The 20,143-nt window shown below is 51.5% G+C and overlaps 1 protein-coding gene across 4 annotated transcripts in view; it reads right to left on the reverse strand.

The window, feature by feature from the left end:
• Positions 1–17,666, reverse strand: part of exoc6b (exocyst complex component 6B) — a 90,053-nt gene extending 72,387 nt beyond the window's left edge. For all 4 annotated transcript variants that reach the window (XM_036551205.1, XM_036551202.1, XM_036551201.1 and 1 more), the window contains exon 1: positions 17,500–17,666. In XM_036551205.1, coding sequence (XP_036407098.1) covers positions 17,500–17,588 — 89 coding nt within the window. In that variant the 5' untranslated portion in view covers positions 17,589–17,666. The remainder of the gene's footprint in view (positions 1–17,499) is intronic.
• Positions 17,667–20,143: the final 2,477 nt, after the last annotated feature.

A 20,143-nucleotide genomic window follows, 5' to 3' on the forward strand; every position in this document is an offset into this window, starting at 1 on the left:
AGTGCGGTGTGGGAGTCAGACGGAAGCTGAGCGTGAGGAGGTGAGCGGTGTGGGAGTCGGAGGGAAGCTGAGCGCGGTGTGGGAGTCAGACGGAAGCTGAGCGTGAGGAGGTGAGCGGTGTGGGAGTCAGAGGGAAGCTGAGTGCAGTGTGGGAGTCAGAGGGAAGCTGAGCGCGGTGTGGGAGTCAGAGGGAAGCTGAGCGCGGTGTGGGAGTCAGAGGGAAGCTGAGCATGAGGAGGTGAGCGGTGTGGGAGTCAGAGGGAAGCTGAGCGTGAGGAGGTGAGCGGTGTGGGAGTCAGAGGGAAGCTGAGCGCGGTGTGGGAGTCAGAGGGAAGCTGAGCATGAGGAGGAGGTGAGCGGTGTGGGAGTCAGAGGGAAGCTGAGTGCAGTGTGGGAGTCAGAGGGAAGCTGAGCGCGGTGTGGGAGTCAGAGGGAAGCTGAGCGCGGTGTGGGAGTCAGAGGGAAGCTGAGCATGAGGAGGTGAGCGGTGTGGGAGTCAGAGGGAAGCTGAGCGTGAGGAGGTGAGCGGTGTGGGAGTCAGAGGGAAGCTGAGCGCGGTGTGGGAGTCAGAGGGAAGCTGAGCATGAGGAGGAGGTGAGCGGTGTGGGAGTCAGAGGGAAGCTGAGCGTGAGGAGGAGGTGAGCGGTGTGGGAGTCAGAGGGAAGCTGAGTGCAGTGTGGGAGTCAGAGGGAAGCTGAGCATGAGGAGGAGGTGAGCGGTGTGGGAGTCAGAGGGAAGCTGAGCGCGGTGTGGGAGTCAGAGGGAAGCTGAGTGCAGTGTGGGAGTCAGAGGGAAGCTGAGCATGAGGAGGAGGTGAGCGGTGTGGGAGTCAGAGGGAAGCTGAGTGCAGTGTGGGAGTCAGAGGGAAGCTGAGTGCGGTGTGGGAGTCAGAGGGAAGCTGAGCGTGAGGAGGTGAGCGGTGTGGGAGTCAGAGGGAAGCTGAGTGCGGTGTGGGAGTCAGAGGGAAGCTGAGTGCAGTGTGGGAGTCAGAGGGAAGCTGAGCGCGGTGTGGGAGTCAGAGGGAAGCTGAGCGCGGTGTGGGAGTCAGAGGGAAGCTGAGCGTGAGGAGGTGAGCGGTGTGGGAGTCAGAGGGAAGCTGAGTGCGGTGTGGGAGTCAGAGGGAAGCTGAGTGCGGTGTGGGAGTCAGAGGGAAGCTGAGCGTGAGGAGGAGGTGAGCGGTGTGGGAGTCAGAGGGAAGCTGAGCGTGAGGAGGTGAGCAGTGTGGGAGTCAGAGGGAAGCTGAGTGCGGTGTGGGAGTCAGAGGGAAGCTGAGCGTGAGGAGGTGAGCGGTGTGGGAGTCAGAGGGAAGCTGAGTGCAGTGTGGGAGTCAGAGGGAAGCTGAGCGCGGTGTGGGAGTCAGAGGGAAGCTGAGCGCGGTGTGGGAGTCAGAGGGAAGCTGAGCATGAGGAGGAGGTGAGCGGTGTGGGAGTCAGAGGGAAGCTGAGTGCAGTGTGGGAGTCAGAGGGAAGCTGAGCATGAGGAGGAGGTGAGCGGTGTGGGAGTCAGAGGGAAGCTGAGCGCGGTGTGGGAGTCAGAGGGAAGCTGAGTGCAGTGTGGGAGTCAGAGGGAAGCTGAGCATGAGGAGGAGGTGAGCGGTGTGGGAGTCAGAGGGAAGCTGAGCGCGGTGTGGGAGTCAGAGGGAAGCTGAGTGCAGTGTGGGAGTCAGAGGGAAGCTGAGCATGAGGAGGAGGTGAGCGGTGTGGGAGTCAGAGGGAAGCTGAGTGCAGTGTGGGAGTCAGAGGGAAGCTGAGTGCGGTGTGGGAGTCAGAGGGAAGCTGAGCGTGAGGAGGTGAGCGGTGTGGGAGTCAGAGGGAAGCTGAGTGCGGTGTGGGAGTCAGAGGGAAGCTGAGTGCGGTGTGGGAGTCAGAGGGAAGCTGAGCGTGAGGAGGTGAGCGGTGTGGGAGTCAGAGGGAAGCTGAGTGCGGTGTGGGAGTCAGAGGGAAGCTGAGCGCGGTGTGGGAGTCAGAGGGAAGCTGAGCGCGGTGTGGGAGTCAGAGGGAAGCTGAGCGTGAGGAGGTGAGCGGTGTGGGAGTCAGAGGGAAGCTGAGTGCGGTGTGGGAGTCAGAGGGAAGCTGAGTGCGGTGTGGGAGTCAGAGGGAAGCTGAGCGTGAGGAGGAGGTGAGCGGTGTGGGAGTCAGAGGGAAGCTGAGCGTGAGGAGGTGAGCAGTGTGGGAGTCAGAGGGAAGCTGAGTGCGGTGTGGGAGTCAGAGGGAAGCTGAGCGTGAGGAGGAGGTGAGCGGTGTGGGAGTCAGAGGGAAGCTGAGCGTGAGGAGGTGAGCGGTGTGGGAGTCAGAGGGAAGCTGAGTGCGGTGTGGGAGTCAGAGGGAAGCTGAGTGCGGTGTGAGAGTCAGAGGGAAGCTGAGTGCAGTGTGAGAGTCAGAGGGAAGCTGAGCGTGAGGAGGAGGTGAGCGGTGTGGGAGTCAGAGGGAAGCTGAGCGTGAGGAGGAGGTGAGCGGTGTGGGAGTCAGAGGGAAGCTGAGTGCGGTGTGAGAGTCAGAGGGAAGCTGAGCGTGAGGAGGAGGTGAGCGGTGTGGGAGTCAGAGGGAAGCTGAGCGTGAGGAGGTGAGCGGTGTGGGAGTCAGAGGGAAGCTGAGTGCGGTGTGGGAGTCAGACGGAAGCTGAGCGTGAGGAGGTGAGCGGTGTGGGAGTCAGAGGGAAGCTGAGTGCGGTGTGGGAGTCAGAGGGAAGCTGAGTGCGGTGTGGGAGTCAGAGGGAAGCTGAGCGTGAGGAGGAGGTGAGCGGTGTGGGAGTCAGAGGGAAGCTGAGTGCGGTGTGAGAGTCAGAGGGAAGCTGAGCATGAGGAGGAGGTGAGCGGTGTGGGAGTCAGAGGGAAGCTGAGCGTGAGGAGGAGGTGAGCGGTGTGGGAGTCAGAGGGAAGCTGAGTGCGGTGTGAGAGTCAGAAGGAAGCTGAGCATGAGGAGGAGGTGAGCGGTGTGGGAGTCAGAGGGAAGCTGAGTGCGGTGTGGGAGTCAGAGGGAAGCTGAGCGTGAGGAGGTGAGCGGTGTGGGAGTCAGAGGGAAGCTGAGCGTGAGGAGGAGGTGAGCGGTGTGGGAGTCAGAGGGAAGCTGAGTGCGGTGTGAGAGTCAGAAGGAAGCTGAGCATGAGGAGGAGGTGAGCGGTGTGGGAGTCAGAGGGAAGCTGAGTGCGGTGTGGGAGTCAGAGGGAAGCTGAGCGTGAGGAGGTGAGCGGTGTGGGAGTCAGAGGGAAGCTGAGCGTGAGGAGGTGAGCGGTGTGGGAGTCAGAGGGAAGCTGAGTGCGGTGTGGGAGTCAGAGGGAAGCTGAGCGTGAGGAGGTGAGCGGTGTGGGAGTCAGAGGGAAGCTGAGCCCGGTGAGGGAGTCAGAGGGAAGCTGAGCCCGGTGAGGGAGTCAGAGGGAAGCTGAGCATGAGGAGGAGGTGAGCGGTGTGGGAGTCAGAGGGAAGCTGAGTGCGGTGTGGGAGTCAGAGGGAAGCTGAGCGTGAGGAGGTGAGCGGTGTGGGAGTCAGAGGGAAGCTGAGCCCGGTGAGGGAGTCAGAGGGAAGCTGAGCCCGGTGAGGGAGTCAGAGGGAAGCTGAGCATGAGGAGGAGGTGAGCGGTGTGGGAGTCAGAGGGAAGCTGAGTGCGGTGTGGGAGTCAGAGGGAAGCTGAGTGCGGTGTGGGAGTCAGAGGGAAGCTGAGCATGAGGAGGAGGTGAGCGGTGTGGGAGTCAGAGGGAAGCTGAGCGCGGTGCAGGAAGGCCCCGCCCACCCAGGCCGCAGGCTGCAGGGACAGCAGCAGGAGGAAGGCAGCAAACAGGATCGGCAGGGCAGCCGGTGTTTACTCCGCTCCTGCGGCTCCAGCACAATGCGCCGTACCTGCCCGAGCCACCCACCCACTTCCCCTGCACGGGAAATGCCCCTCTGATCCGCTTTCCACAGCCCTGACGCCAGGCAGGCTTCCCTCGCAAAGACACACATGCGCGCGCACACACACGCGCGCACAGCATATACACAACCACCCACACACACACACACACACACAGCATACACACACACACACACACACACACACACAGCATACACACAGCATACACACGCACACACACACACACAGCATACACACACACAGCATACACACACACACACACACACACACACACAGAGCATACACACACACACACACACACACACAGCATACACACACACACACACACACACACACACAGCATACACACACACACCCACCCACACAGCATACACACACACACCCACCCACACAGCATACACAGCATACACAGCATACACACACACGCGTACACACACAGCATACACAGACACACACACACACACAGCATACACAGACACACACACACACACACACACACACACACACACACACACAGAGCATACACACACAGAGCATACACACACACACACACACACACAGCATACACACACACACCCACCCACACACAGCATACACACACACACACACACACACACACACAGCATACACACACAGCATACACACACAAAAACATACCCACACAAACAACTATACCTACACCCACAAACATACACACAGAAAAATATTCCTTCCTCATAAAGACAATACGGTTTCTGCTGTGACAGCAAGCTGTGACAAAGTTGCTCTTTAGGAGCCACTGTTCTCCCTGTGGGAGCGCCCCCTTCAGACGGGGAGGTGTTAGTGCAGTGAGGATCTCTTCCTTCCCAATACTTTAGAGCACTGATTCTCAGTCCGGCTCCTGGGCCCCCTGCTCTGCACGTTTTCCATCTTTCCCTGCTCTACCTACATGACCGAACTCATCAGTGCCACTTTTGATTAGCCGAACACACCTGATTTAATAAAGAGCATGTTAATTATTTCAATCAGGTGTGTTTGGAGCAAGGACAGACTGAAGATACGCAGGACAGGGGGGCTCCAGGAGCAGGACTGAGAAACACTGCTTTAGAGACATGTCCTCGCCTCTCTTCCTACGCATCACTTCCTTCAGTGCTCGGCGACGCCCATCGAGGACGCCGTGAGGAGATGTGCGGAGAAAAGGAGGCACAAACACATCCCACCACATCAAGGGAAATAACGTCCTTGCTCCATTTCCTGGCGCTTCTGAACTTTGGTAATTCCAAAACATTTAGCAGGAGTCCCTTCCTTCATCAGGGTATGTGTGTTTTTTTTTTTAACATGGAATGTGTGGCTAACTTGATTATTTTGATTACAATTTATGGGTGAAACATTTTGTACGAAAGGACAATTTATATAGCTTAAGGAAGATGTAACATTTTTAAGCACAAACTATTCAGAGTTTATAAGATGCAGTGGTTGTCAAAATAGAATTCACATGTATTGTGTTTGTTGTCTCCTGGTTTTTTACGTGTTGTATACATATCTTTATATTTCGGTAGTTACTGTTGCTGCTACTGCCATGTGAGGCGTGCATGGACGTTCACACCACAGAGCCCTGAAAAACTCCTCCTCACGAGGATTCATCGCTGCATCCTCCGCCGGAGGAGACAAATCGAGGAAATGTCCCGCTTCCTTCAGATCAGTAATCGCCCGTATGGTGGTGACCTGTTTCCGATTTCCGTGTCACGGGGGATGCGTGGAGGTGGGCGTGAAGGGAAGGACGCGGTTTAGCACTTTTGGGACGCAGCACGGGTGTCTTCCCCAGCATGCTGGAAAATTCCGAGCTCCTGCCTCCTGCCTCCCTCCATTGCACCAGTCGGGATTAAGGCAGCGTAAACCAGCTGCGTAGCTCGATAACATGCAGCCCGGCCACGGGCATGTTTGGGCTGGCCTTCAGTCAAAACCCTCTCTCACATACAGCACCAGCAGCAGGGCTACAGGCTCGGCATGCTCCAAACAGGCTGCCCCACAGCACTGCTAACGTTCTGCGTCGTACAACATCTGACAGGCCGAAGGAGCTGCCTCCACATTCAGCTCCAGGCTAACTCCAACCTTTGAATTAAGGCAAAATCTGGGTGAGGTGCAGCCAGCAGCCAGGTCCACGGCCCGGCCTCCCCTTCCTGAGCTCTCTGATCCTTCTGACCTGCAGCAAAGACCTCCACTCCAGTCCACCAGTGGAACCTGGTGAGAGGACCATACTGAAGTGCTTGGAAGATCCAGGGGTGTCAGGCCTACAGACAGGCAGCCCAGAAGCTCCAACTGAGTAAGAGGGTTCAGAGCAGCAGGGCTGGCATATCCAGAATCCAGCACACCCTCTGACTGAGCTCAGAGTCTAACGCAGCCACACCCTCCAGGCTGCCAGCTTTCACTCACACACCTGCCATTTACAGCCTGCCTTACCTGTGCAGCTCCACCCATCAAAGTTTACTCTGGGTGCAGCATTACAGTACAGGCACCGCTGTTTGCGCAGTGTAGCAGGGCGCTAGACCGGGCAGCCTCTTGCTTTCTGTTACCTCACGGCACCACCCCGAGTCCTCTCCCTCTCACCTGTGAACACTGCTGTCCCTGAGAGCAGAACGCAGGGCATAACCCAGCCGCATTCCTTTACCAGAGGTCTGAAACAAAGACCTTCAGCGCTCGATAACGCAGCATGTGACTCTCATGCCCACGGGGGGGGGGGGGGGACAGCATGTTTTCCTGAGTGCTTTTATCACAACACTCATCTGTCCTCCCACGGGACATGCAGGCCTTTGCCTGTTATTGAGTCATTACTCTCTCACACACTGCGGCGCCCAGGTCCCCTCAGCGGGTGGCAAGAGCGGGGACCCCAAGCAGCGGCCGGGAAAGCGGATTACGGAGCAGAGGGCTGCGGGTTCATACCCAGGGTGGGACACAGATGCTGCTCCCAGCTGCTCCTCACAGCTGCATGAGAGAGGGATGTCTTGCACAAATTTTAAACAATGCAGCCGGAGGACATGGGGAGGCCAGCCAAATAAACAAACAGCCAAATAAATAACGGCGAGCGCATTCTTCCAGTAATCCTCCTCTCCGAGCATTCCCACAAAGGTCTGCTTTCCGTCCCTCACGCAAAGCTGAGATCAGGGCTTGATTAATCATCCTGCCAGAGCTCTTCATCAACCAGCCCGGACTCTCAGAGCCTGATCGGCTAGCGCTGCCTGAGCCCCCCCATTTGGAAACCTGACACTTCACAAGCCCGACAGGCCACTCTGTATGAAAACCCCCCACACGGTACCCCCGTTTCTCCAGGTACGGCCCTGGTTCCGCTCCCTGTGTCGACAACACAATCCCTCCTCAGGGGCAGAGAGTGCGGACACCGCGCCAGCATCGAGCGGGAAGTTTATTTTATTTTAGTGAGCAGAGAACACGGAGCAGGGGGGCGGGGGAGCGGCTGGGGGGCCAGGGGGGGCGGGGGAGCGGCTGGGGGTCCTAACGCCGGGCACTTCCTTACACAGCGAAACGCGGGAGCAGAAGCCAGCCCTCAGCCGTCTGCTTAAACGCCAGCACCGCTTCACGCTGCGACAGCACGGCCGCACGGGAGCCGCCCGCGGTTTGGCACTCTGTCAGCATCGGCACCCTGACTCCAGGTACCACTCCTGGAACAGAGGCAAAATCCCAGCCCCAACGGAGCGGAGCTGGGAGACCTGCTCTGCAACATTCCTGCTCTCTGCTCAGCCGCTGCACCGGGCCTCTTCCACTGTGCAGCTGCTACAGAGGCTGCCTGTGCTGGGCCTTCCACTGCGCAGCTGCTACAGAGGCAGCCTGTGCTGGGCCTTCCACTGAGCAGCTGCTACAGAGGCAGCCTGTGCTGTGCGCCGCTGGGCTTCTGGACCTGGAGGTAACGAGGCACGGCTCCGGCAAACTACCCCCCCCCCCCCAAAGATCCTGTCTAAAGTTCATTTAAGGCTGGGAGGTCATTCCAAAGGTGAAACGACTGAATACGAGACGATCAAATTTGCAACCGACACCACAGAGAGAGCGCAGCTGAATTATGTGATTAACACACCGGTCGATGTTAAAGCACCTGTTTGGTGTTAAAAACGGGTCGGGGGAGCGCTCGCCCACGCGCTCGAGTTTCGCTCCGAATCTGCCCGGACACGCAGTGAGGCGTTGGCTCCAGCGCCGGTCCCCCCCCACCACACCCTTCACTCCCATAATTCATAGCTGCAGAGAGGATGGCTGCCAGGCATTGCTCTGGGGGGGGGGGGGGGGGGGGGGGGGGAGTGGAAGGAGCGGGGCTTCAAACGCAAGGGCTGCAAGTTTGATTCCCAGGTGGTACTGCACCGTGCCTGTGAAAGCCCACATTCCACTGCCAGGTTAGCATCTATCACCCAAGCTAACCTATCCTGGCTAATCGTAACTGGCAGCGGCAGAGTGGGAACAGCACGAATGATGATCATTCTTTATTGCCTGAGCAAAATGACTGATGATTTTGGGAGTTATGAACTTACGAAGAAATCAGTTGCTTTTCCATCATTGATAAAAAGTAGAGAAACGTTTTACAACCTCTCACTCCAGTCATGTAATTCAACCATGACACATATCAGCACGTTACGGTTGCTGTGGCATTTGCACACAGATGTGAAATTCAAACATGGCAGGAAAAATAGCATTCAGGACAATAAACAGCGACTAGCACTTCGTTTCCACAAATGCTTACACAAACAAACCCCAGCCAAGTTTGCAGAAATGAAAGTAGAATAAGCATGTTCAGCAAACATAATATGTTGATTATGCAACAAATATTACAGATCTAATCCATGAGAGATCTACAAGGAGGAGCAGACACTCTCTCACACAACAGAGCTCTACCAGGAATTAATGGCAAGAGCTTGTGTATTCCAGTATCACCAGGAGTCATTCAATTATCGGTCGAATAGATATCAATCTACTTACAAGCTGTAGGTTTTCTATCCCAGATTATTCAGGAGTTATAATAGATCTTGTCAAAAAAAAACAAGGACACACAACCTAGCATGAGAGAGCCAGATATACACAGTTGCCCAGTGATTACCATGGAGTCAGAGAGTATCTGAAAGTAAAAGGTTAATTTCCCTTTTCTTCAGCTGAGAGATAGGGGAGGCAAAGCGATGCCAGGAGACCCAAAGCGCTGTCCTGCGCTAGCTCAGCGGGGCCCAGTTCTCCGGTCCTTCTGGGTTAGGCAGCTCTGGACGGCTGAGGCCGAGTTCAGCAGGGCCAGAGAGGGGCAGAACAGAGGCGAGCATGTACCCAAAGGCTGCAGGCCTCCAGAGCGAAAAACACATCCCACAGGAGCTCAGCAAACACACCATCCAGCTCCTCAGTAAGGTGGGCCCGGCACTGGAACCAGAGAGACTCGTGCACACTCTCACCCCTGTCACCCCCCCCACCACCACCTCCGCCACAGCCTCAGCCTATGGCATAAGGGCTGTGTTCTTACAGCAGACTCAGACAAGTCACTCCCACAATGACATGCCCCAAAGCACCACCAGCACAGTCAGTCTGAGACTGGCACAGCACCCCCTGCTGTAGTGGAGGACCCTGGCATCAAAATGCTGATAATGTGGACCTCCACTGCCCTGCACGCTGCTGCACCACAGCCTGCTCTGTATGCACATCATGGCGAGATAGACCATTTCCGCTTAAAGCGGCAGTGTAGCATAGTGGTTAAGGAGCAGGACTCGTAACCGAAAGGTTGCCAGTTCGATCCCCGCTGGGACACTGCTGCTGTACCCTTGGGCAAGGTACTTAACCCACAATTGCCTCAGTAAATATCCAGCTGTATAAATGGATAATGTTGTAAAGAACTGTAACCTATGTAAGTCGCTTTGGATAAAAGCGTCTGCTAAATGAATAAATGTAAATGTAAAGCAGCTACATATGCTATGCTGATCGTATGCTATTATCCTGCAAGTGCAAAAGGATTCATGTTGGACTTAATATATTGTCTGGAATTCCGTGAGAAACTACTTCCAAGTGAACTGATTGCCAAGCAAGTTTGATTTCGCATTTCCAAGATCTAAGAGGGGGAGGGAAATCAAAACAGCGGGCCAATCAGCAGGAGAGGTGAGAAACGAGCCCCAGAGGAGGCTCTTAAAAGGGGTTTATAAGTAGGTTTAATAAAGAAATAACAATGAAGGCAGCTAAAATGCCAGGAAAACCCCCAACAGTAACACTGGAGCTTTTGTCTTGTCATTATCAGGCTTTGGGCCTAGATTCAATCAGCTGCACTGCAGTTTTCTAAGAGCACTGAGCTCCGTTTTAAGCTTTACTTTTTTAAAAAACGGTTACGCGCTGGGATTTCGGGAGCTGCAGAAATGACCCAAAACCTGGTGTATAAATTGCTGTGAAGAAAGAAGAAAGAGAGTGCTTTAAATTGAGGTTGCAGCCCAGAGCAGTGGGATTATGTTCCAGACTGAGATCAGCGAGCACCTCTGGAGCTGAGGGCGTGTCGGCTGAAGCCACAGCAGATGACTCAACAGGGTGTGTCTGGCACCCTGTACCTCGCCCCACCTCACTCACACGGCCACGTGAAAATGCACAAGCAGCATGGAGAGTTCACCCCCCTGCCAGCACAGACAGATATCCTGCAAGCACACCGAGAGAGCACAGGGAGCTGGGACACAGACCCTGCTAACACAGTGGGAGACCAGGAAGAGCTGGGACCTACACCATGCTATAGTATACTGGGAGACCAGGAAGAGCTGGGACCTACACCATGCTATAGTATACTGGGAGACCAGGAAGAGCTGGGACCTAGACACGACTAGCACAGTGGGAGACCAGGAAGAGCTGTGATCGAGGCCCTGCGAGTACTCAGACCAGGTGGCACCACTCCCCAAACACAACCCCTACAGTGCAACGATCCACATGTTCCTACCGTACCCACGGAGAGCGGAATGCTCAGTGTGACAGCAGAATGGGCTTGTTAGCACAGGGGCTGTTACCAGGGCTGAGCTCTAGAGGGCGCTGTCGAGGCCACGAGCCGCTGGCTGAGCAGTTTCCCACCTCCACCTGACGGATGCACCCCCCCCGTCCCCCACGCCTCGCGCCTGAGGAGGCAGCCGCCGGCCGATCTTGGCCGCGGCGGAGGGGCGAGCTCCCGAGCACTTCCTCCATCATTGTTCGCAGGTTAATCGCAGCTGATTGGGAGCTGGGGGGCTGCGGTCGCCGGGCAGGGTGAATGGCTCCCGCGGCGTCCGCTCCGGATTCCTCAGGTGCACGAGGAGAGTGGCATTTCCCTTCCTCGCTTCCCCTCGCCGGGAGAAACAGCAGCCACACGCAACGGCGGCCCCGCCCCCCCGGGGCGAGCCCGCTCGGATGCTGCGATATTTTTACCCTCCGGCGCGGCGGCTTCAGCGGCTAAAGGCTTCAGAGGCTTCCTCCCTCTGCGCGATTCCATGGCAGGGGCCCTGCCCCTGCGAACCAGCCGCAGTCTCCTCTCGAAGCCGTCGGAGAGCACTTCAGGAAGGGCACGGTCCCCTCCATCCTCCAGGGACACCTCCCTGCAAATTTACTCCCATGATCCTTTTCTCTCCATCGTGAACACACCTAACTGTTTACTGTAAATACACCATTAATGAGACTCAGGCACACAGTCCAGCACAGAGGCACTCTGTCTACCACAGAGGCAGTCTAAGACAGGGGCACTCAATCTACAGGGGAAGCAGTGAAACTCCCAGAGATGCACTGTGCTGCTCAGCTCAGAACTGACTAAGGTCGGGCTGAAGGGCTCACATTACTCAGTGTAGCCTGTCATTAAGTCAAAGCCATAATCTTTTGCTTATAGCCACCCCTGAGAAATAAACACATGCCGTGCTGTTCAAAGCGCACCCCTGAAAACAGCTGACACAGAGGGTCCCCTCGCTGGCCTCCGGAAAGCTTCCCTCCAGCACCCTGTGCCTGTACTGTTAACCTCGAGCCACACGCGCCACACCCCAACCCCATGCACATGGAGCGTGCGGCCGAGTTCCGCCACCGCCACACCCTGATCTCAAAGCACTTCTGTCCAGGCTGCAGAACGAGGGGTGGGTGGGGAGGGGCGAGGGAGGAACCCCTACACCTGCAATGCCCTTATCCCATCTGCACTCATACATTCTCAAAACAGGCCCCTGTTCGCAGAAGTCAGGATATTTTTACAGTTTGGAATATGTATGAGGCCTCAAACAGATCACTCTGAATCTGCTCATTCAGAATACAGCAATACTCACGTGGACGGACAGTGTGTGCAGCCTGCAAGTCTCTCAGCATGAACCCAAATATAGTTATTCACTGTGAAATGAACTGCAAAGTAAAAATGGTGGGATAAAACAAAAGCAACTTTTCTGAAGACAGCGGCAAATAAACGCAAATTCTTCTGCATGAAGCCCGCAGTGTTGAAGGTAGGGATATGACGATGTGGTGTAAGCTGTATCACACTAATGATACAAGCCAGAGATTTCAAGTTCTCTGTGAAAGTAAATCAACATGTTTTGCAACCGACTGTTTAACACTTGGACATAAATTTAAAGCACTACTCCCCCCCTGCCCCGGTTCCCACAGCTGCTCCTTCCCAGAGCAAGACTCCACGCTTACACTGCAGTCAAATCCACATGCTTGCTAACAGCTATGAACTGTTATCATAAGTGCTTAAGAAAAACGCATTAATGTTATATTTATTTTTTAAAATTCTGTATGTAAGGAGTGGCAGTACAGCATAGTAGTTAAGGAGCAGGACTCGTAACCGAGGGGTTGCCGGTTTGATTCTCCATGGGGGCACTGCTGCTGTACCTTTGGGTGAGGTACTTAACCCACAATTGCCTCAGTAAATACCTAGCTGTATAAACAGATATCATTTTAAAATCCTGTAATCAATGTAAGTAGCTCTGGAGAAAATGCCAAAATGCCAATAATGTCATGTATTGTAGACAGTTTATTAACGCATGTTCTAAGTGCAGATACTGAGAGGTACTCGTGTGTCAGAAGCAGGGTCAGCGGTGCGACTGAGGCTCAACTGTGACAGTATGTCACAGCTGTGTGTCACCCACTGCCTGACTGCGGAGGCTCTCCAGCCCTCAGCCTGCTGGGTGTGAGTCACTGCGACGTGTTTGTTTTCCGCTCGGCGACGGTTGCCACGGCTCTGCCCTACCCCACCGTTTCTCGCCCGGCTCGCGGTGACTCAGCGCCGCCCGTCTGCCCCACGCTCATGGCCGCCACTTCCCAGAATGCACCTCCCCGAGGGACACCCCAAGCAGCGGGTCAAAGGTCAGCTTTATTCTGGGTCTGTTGCTGTGTGGGGTCACATGGGGAGCCGTTTGTGTCCCATTTTGGCTCCTGCACTGTCAGCTCAAACATGCAAGTTGTCGTTGAACAAGAGACCCCAATTCTTCATTAAATCATGGCACAGATCCACAAATTCAACTAATCTCTCAGACATCACGTGGAGAAAGCAGCTCCTTTGGCAGACACTCTATTTAGGGAAACTGACATCCTTTGCATTTTCACTGATGTTTAAGGGAGAGATTTTTACAGGCGCAGCTCAAAAGAACCTCTCAGCACTTCAGCGGGTTCCAGATCCAGGTCCCCGTAAGCGCTGGGATTACTTGGCTTCCAGGACTAGGACTCAAGCCCACGCTGTTCCGCTTACGCATGCAGTGTCCTCAGCTCTTCTCCAGAACAGAGCATGTTCCGAGCCCTGCTGCTCACTCCTGTCTCTTGCCGTAACCCGACCCAGGTGTTATTCTGGGCTGTGGACTGGTAGGTAGTGTACAGGCACAAAGAGGGCAGCACCAGAGGGGTGGCATTTAAAACTACCCCCATGTGCCCTCACACCATGAGCACACACCCCCACTGGGCGAAGGTCAAAGGTCAAATGTCAAGCAAGTACACATGCACACACGACTGGAGGAAATTACTGACCTGAAAACCTGATGTTACCAGAGATCTCACCCCCTCCCAAACAAGATGCCCTGAATGCTTCATGATAAATGCGAGTTATAATATTTTAGAGTACACATCCCCACAACCCATCACAAACAGAGCCTGAGAGGGAGGGTTCTCAGATCTTTCCAACAGAAGAAGAACTCAAAGCAGCCTGAGAGAGAGCTGCCATCCCTCACTCGACGGACTCAGACAGACAGGCATGAGTGGGGGGGGGGGGGCGCTACACACCATGTCATCACTTCCTGTACTCCGTGAGAGGAACCTGGCCATGTCTTCAGAACCCTGTGTATGAGGGGCTCTACACACCATGTCACTTCCTGTCCTGAGAGGAATGTGGCCGTATCTTTGGAGACCGTGGGCTGTGTGTGTGTGTGTGTGTGTGTGTGTGTGTGTGTGTGTGTGCGCGCCGCCTCGTCCCTCCCCTGGGACAGAGTGCTGCGCAGTGCCTCTGGAGACGCACGCTTCCACTCTTTGAAACATTAAAGGCAGGCCGCCGTCGCCACAGACAGATGTACACACAGAGCGCGTTTGTTCTCGTCGGCTCCGCTGCCGTTTCTGCAGTTGGTACTTGGCAGGTCCGCCGGCGCGCTGTGAAGGTAGCGAACCGTTTCTGCGGGACGGCGGAAAGGGAGAGATGTGTCTGCAGAGCGGGGGAACTGACACGAGAGAGACAGACTGAGACTGAAAACTGAGACCCCAGCGCGTCTCTGAGGCTGCAAACACAGGCCCGCATGTTCATCAAACACACCCACACAGCACACACACGTCTGTACACCAGGAAGGTTTTTATATACAGAAACAGAATATCTGACTGACAAACACACCCATACAGCACACACACGTCTGTACACCAGGAAGGTTTTTATATACAGAAACAGAACAGCTGACTGACAAACACACTCGAAGTTGCAGTGATTCTAAAGCAGCAGTGATGCACCTTTCTCTTGTTATTGGAAACAATGTTAAAACTGACAAAGAATGGGTCAGATATACAATAACCCAGCAATCTGCACAAAAAACATGGGATGTGAAGTGAGTGTCGGAGTGCTGAACCAAGCAGGCCTTGTCCAAAATACTTAAAACACCTTGCTCAATGAGGGAAGAGTGTGGATGAGAACCTGAGACAGTGGGGTCAGAACCCACACTCCACACTGTGGCCTGATGTCACTGGCGGGATGCCGCCGGACCACAGGCCACACGGTGCTCCCCCCGATTCACCAGAGACCCAAACACGGCCTTGCCCTCACTGATCACCTCGCGGCTACCACAGCACATAACTCACATGAATCAGCACTGAGGGCCTGATCAGAGCCAATATGCAAACACATGAACACACACCCACAGACACAACCACAACACCCAGGGTAAAGGAAGTGTCTGCTTCACTTCCATTCACCTTCACCTGAGTACAGAGAGATATTCTGAAGGGTATACTCTACACAGGAGAACAACTGAAAGAGATCTACAGTCTACCCATAGGTTTACTTGGTGTAGCACACAGTCTCACCTGCACCATAACCCACCACCAACCACAAATATTACAGGTCTGTAAGCCGGGGGTTTCATTAAGGCAGGCACCATTTAAGACCACTATATTTCTGACATCATGTAAAAAGCAAACGGGAGCGGCCGGCTGTGGAAAGCACAGGGATAAGTGGAGACGGCCGGCTGAGTAACAGAGGAGGATTAGTCCATTAGCAGATCGATTCCCTTCACGGCAAGCAGCAGCAGCATTTGCCTAGAATACTCACTGAGAGCTCGGAAGCGCTGCTTAAGACTAAAACAAAAGCCCTGTCAACTCCAAAACAATCAGGCAACATCATTAGCGAGGATGAGGAAGTAATGCCACAGCTCTTAGTCGGTCTATTGTTAGAGACATAGCTCAGAGTGGCAAATGAAAACGACGTATGCTTTTTAACCCTGTAGCTCACACGCTGTTCCTTGCCACACCTGAGAATCGTCGCGAGTAATCGAATACCGTGCGGTATCGTCGCGTCTTATCTGAACGTCACATCGTCATACGTCATGATGTAACTGGAGTGGCATGATTCAGGACGGAGTTCACCTAAAGTTGCGACCTTAGATGCGCCCCACGGAAAACATCTGAAGTTACATCACTACGACCACAAGTACTCCTCAGCCTGCACCTCCTGTCTTTGCAGACGTTATTGATTTTGAACAAGGTTCAAAGATGTGAAAATTGTCCTAGCCGATCACCAGCGTGGAAGTTTGTCAAAACTATACTGTTGTTGCTATACAGCATTACTGTGCCCACACATGGACCCTAATGAAACTCTAAAGACAAGCTAGCCATCTGAGGTTGGGTTGAAATACGTGTATCAAACAGGTTTCCACAACGATGATTTTGTGTGTTTAAATGTCAATGCTCCGTAGTCGTGCCACAGAATGGGTATCGTGTTGCGTGTAGTCATTGTTTATGAAGAATAAGTCTGTCAAAATAACGTTCATGATGCAATATGATTCTTCAGCGCTGTAGACAGGGAGAAGTAGTCTACACTGACCACAAATCTGCTCTGAATCTACTGTACAGGAAACCGAAAATAGCAATCAATGCAAGAATACAATGCATTACTGCGACGTAGGTAATGTCCCTGTGCAGTTGTGTCATGTAACGTTAACACATCATTCAGACTGTTCAACCACCAAGCCGTCACATACAAACAAAGGATGTCAAAGGAGTGAGTGTTGCCAACAAATAAACCGTCAAAGTACTGGACTGTATTCACGTCAGCCTGTAGAAATATATACCTAAAGCCATTCGACTTCGAATTAATTAATGAATCGTTGCCTAGAAAGCTTAGCTTGCCTAGCATTAGCTTTTGTAAATATTTGTTTACTACACGTAAGCTTGTTCATTGATAGCAAGGTCCAACCGCGCCGGACGCGTATTGTTACCAAACTTGATAACTAACGTTACTCTTGCTGCAGCAAACTAACTACTAAATAAATATTTTTAAAAATGCAACGCCCGAAAAATGACTAACTTAAAAAGCACACGTAAAACCAATGCTGGAAACACTTGACAGTAATTACAGATGATTTAAGGTTAAATAATACCAAGTAACCAACACTAGCTAACTGAGGTCGTCCTAACAACAACGTTGTTTTCTTGCAGGAGAAACACAAGGTAATACAGTTAACCCAGCTAGTTAGTTAGCTAGTTATAATCGTTATTTTGGACGCACTATCACAAACGTGTCTCAATGTAGTGTTTGTAAACTAGCGTCAGCGTTAGCTGGCTAGTCCAATTACTTAACGTTGCTACAATGCGAATTGCGATAACGTTAGCAACAGCTGCGCATAGTATAGTGAGCTAGCTATAGCTGGCTAGCGAACAAGCTAATATTTGGCAAGACTGCATGGCCCCCAAGGGGAAAAACCAAGGGAATATCAATATATTCCCCAGTTTTCCTCGTCGACACTGTAATAGAAGACGCTGCGCTTCTTATCCATCTCCACCATGCCCTCGGATAACATCAGTGACCGGAATATCAATTGCTGTCAGATCATATGAGCGGCTCCGTTTGGATCTACAAGTTAGAAAACAGTCTCGAAGTCTCCTGGAGTTAATTTCAGGGAGACTCCCTTTCCAAAAAAATCACTCCTTGGACAGGCGAGAGTGCTTCTAACCGGACGGCCTCGGTGCGCACACCCTTCCCCGTAGGCTCGCCGTCTTTACCGTAGAGTGGGTCCGATGCAGTTGGTGTCGGTGCTCTCGATCTCCCGCAGGATCCGTTCGTGCTCCGCGGCTGTCTCCACGCTCGCCATCTTCCATGTCCCAGTACGCGACGCCCGACTGCGTCACCTAAAAAAACGGCGCAGATATCGCCCGGCTCCTCTTCCTACTTGCGCTCTACTTCCCTTTTGCTACGATCTGTTACAACTACTAGCACCGCCCCTTGCGTTGTTTACGATTGGCTGCAGATATTTCCGCTGTCCTGATTGGTGAATAAATTCATCGCGTACTTACTCATTGGTCACCCGAAGTCTTGTCGGCACCTCAGAATACAATTCTCTCCGTTTATAAGAAATACTGATATAGGAATCATCCGGGTAGAGTGATCAGAAACATTGGGACAATTATTACTTTACAGGAATGTTCCTCGAAAATTCCGCTTGTAAGAATCAAGTAGTCAGCTGCTAAGAATTATTTTGGATTCCTTTACAACAGGTAATGATGTACACAAGTGAATGCAATTGCGCAGAGTTAAAAAAGTAGAAGTTAAATACAGTATAATCCTTGTCTCCTGCTAAGTATTCATCACATAAAATATTTTTGGGCTGTTAAGTTTAGTTAAATGCATGGATCCTAGTAAACATAGCACTAATAAGGAAGAAACGTCCTACAGGTGAAAACACTGCTGCCTTGAGTTTTAGTGTTACAATGAACACAAGAGATGCAACCGAAATTGTGGGCCTTATACAGTCTACACTAAGATTTTTCGAGGCACTAAGGAGGCGTGGCATCATGAAAACCAATGTGAACAGGCACCACAGAACAGATTATTAGGGAGACGCTCAAAAGAATTGACGCCAGTCAAGAAATTTGCTGTTTAGCATAGTGTCATTCAAATATTTAACACGAGTTGTCAGTTTAATTTTAACGTATAAAACATTTAATTAATAATTTGTAAACACTGAAAATGAAAAGAAGTATTTTTTTGTCAGTGCCTTTAATGCATAGGCGTTCTGGTGCGTTGCCTGACTGCTCCAGCCACAGAAAGCAATGCTGAGTAACGCGTCAGCGGGCTGTGTCCGCTCTTCTCATATCTGGCATGTGTATGCTGACAACTTCCAGTTACGTCACCATCACCAGAAAATTATGCACTTTCCTCATGTTGCCATTTATACAACCTTTATCAGAGCAACAGGAGCCTTATATGAATTGAATGAAAATTAAGAATTACAAAAAGTATGGTGAAGCAGCTTTCTGTTCTTATGCACCAAAGGTTTGGAACAAACTCCCATTACAAATAAGACAAGCAACCTCTGTTGATAGTTTTAAGAAACAGCTCAAAACCCATTTTTATGATCATACTTTGAGTTAATTCCAGCTCTATTATTTTTACACCATTGTTATTGTTTATATCTTAGGATTGTTTTTATCATTATCAATTTATTTTATTGCTATTATTGTCTTATTTTAACTTTTTAGGATTGTATTGTTTCATTGTTTTTATTTTCCTGTGTACATTTCGCTGCTTGTAAAAGTAATACCTGTGATATTGAGTTATACTGTTTCTCTTGTAAAGCATTTTGAGCTGCATTTCATGATATGAAAGGTGCTATATAAATAAAATTTATTATTATTATTATTATTTAAGCCTAGCTGCTTCACCGCAGCCCTACTGGCCCTGCTGAAGCCTGGCTTGCAGATGTGACCTCTGAGCATGCCCCTGTGAATCATGGGATACAAGCAGACGAAAGAGGTTTCAGTTTTATGCTCTTTCCTATCACTACAATAATTGCATCATCTACCAAAATCATTCCTTCCAATCAAGTTGTAAGTTACAATTTTAATTATTGACATATTGACATATTATTGTGCATGCAGCCGTGGATCCAAAAAGTCATTTTATCACAATTATTGACTATTTTTGTTCTTTTTATTTGCAACACATTAATCAGGACAGGGATATTTAATTTTTAATTTTAGCTAGAGGTAGAGGTAAGGCCCCTGACCTTCAGAATGGCAAGTGCCTTCTTCTGACCTCATATATGACAGCCTACAGGTCAATGAACACAGGCATATGTAATGTGTAATTCCTTTTATACTGCTTACAATAATGATCCCATCTCAGAATGGCAGGCTTGTTACTTTTGCCATTGCTTCTGTGAATTTATGGAATTGTGGCATTTTTTAAAGTTTTTGTATTATCTCACATTTTCTTTTTCCTTAACTTATGAATTTATTTCTTTTGCTGTATATTGTTTCACAACTGTTGTGAAATTAATGTTGTATGAATTCTATTATGAAAAGAATCAAAACATGTAAATTTGAAAAGATTCTAGCAAGTTAGGAATGGAAATGGAAAACAATACATACCAACACGGTGTTGTAATGCTCCCTTGTGTCTTTCATTGAAGCAAAAAATACAGTATTGTCACCGCAGTTCTTCGTAAGTATTTACCGAGCTTAGTTTCCGCTAAAGCCAGGTTTTATAAAGCAGATAATTTGTAACCTGTAACTTGCGTTAATTGGCTTCGATTGCGACATCTGTTTTAAGAGTTTAATTCAAGTTAAAATAACTGAATTCAGAATTAAACATATCTTTAAATAAGCAAATGCTCTCTGAAACAAATGGAATTGTGTTTATTTATTC

Source organism: Megalops cyprinoides, chromosome 18 (genome assembly GCF_013368585.1).
Source record: "Megalops cyprinoides isolate fMegCyp1 chromosome 18, fMegCyp1.pri, whole genome shotgun sequence".
NCBI lineage: Eukaryota > Metazoa > Chordata > Actinopteri > Elopiformes > Megalopidae > Megalops > Megalops cyprinoides.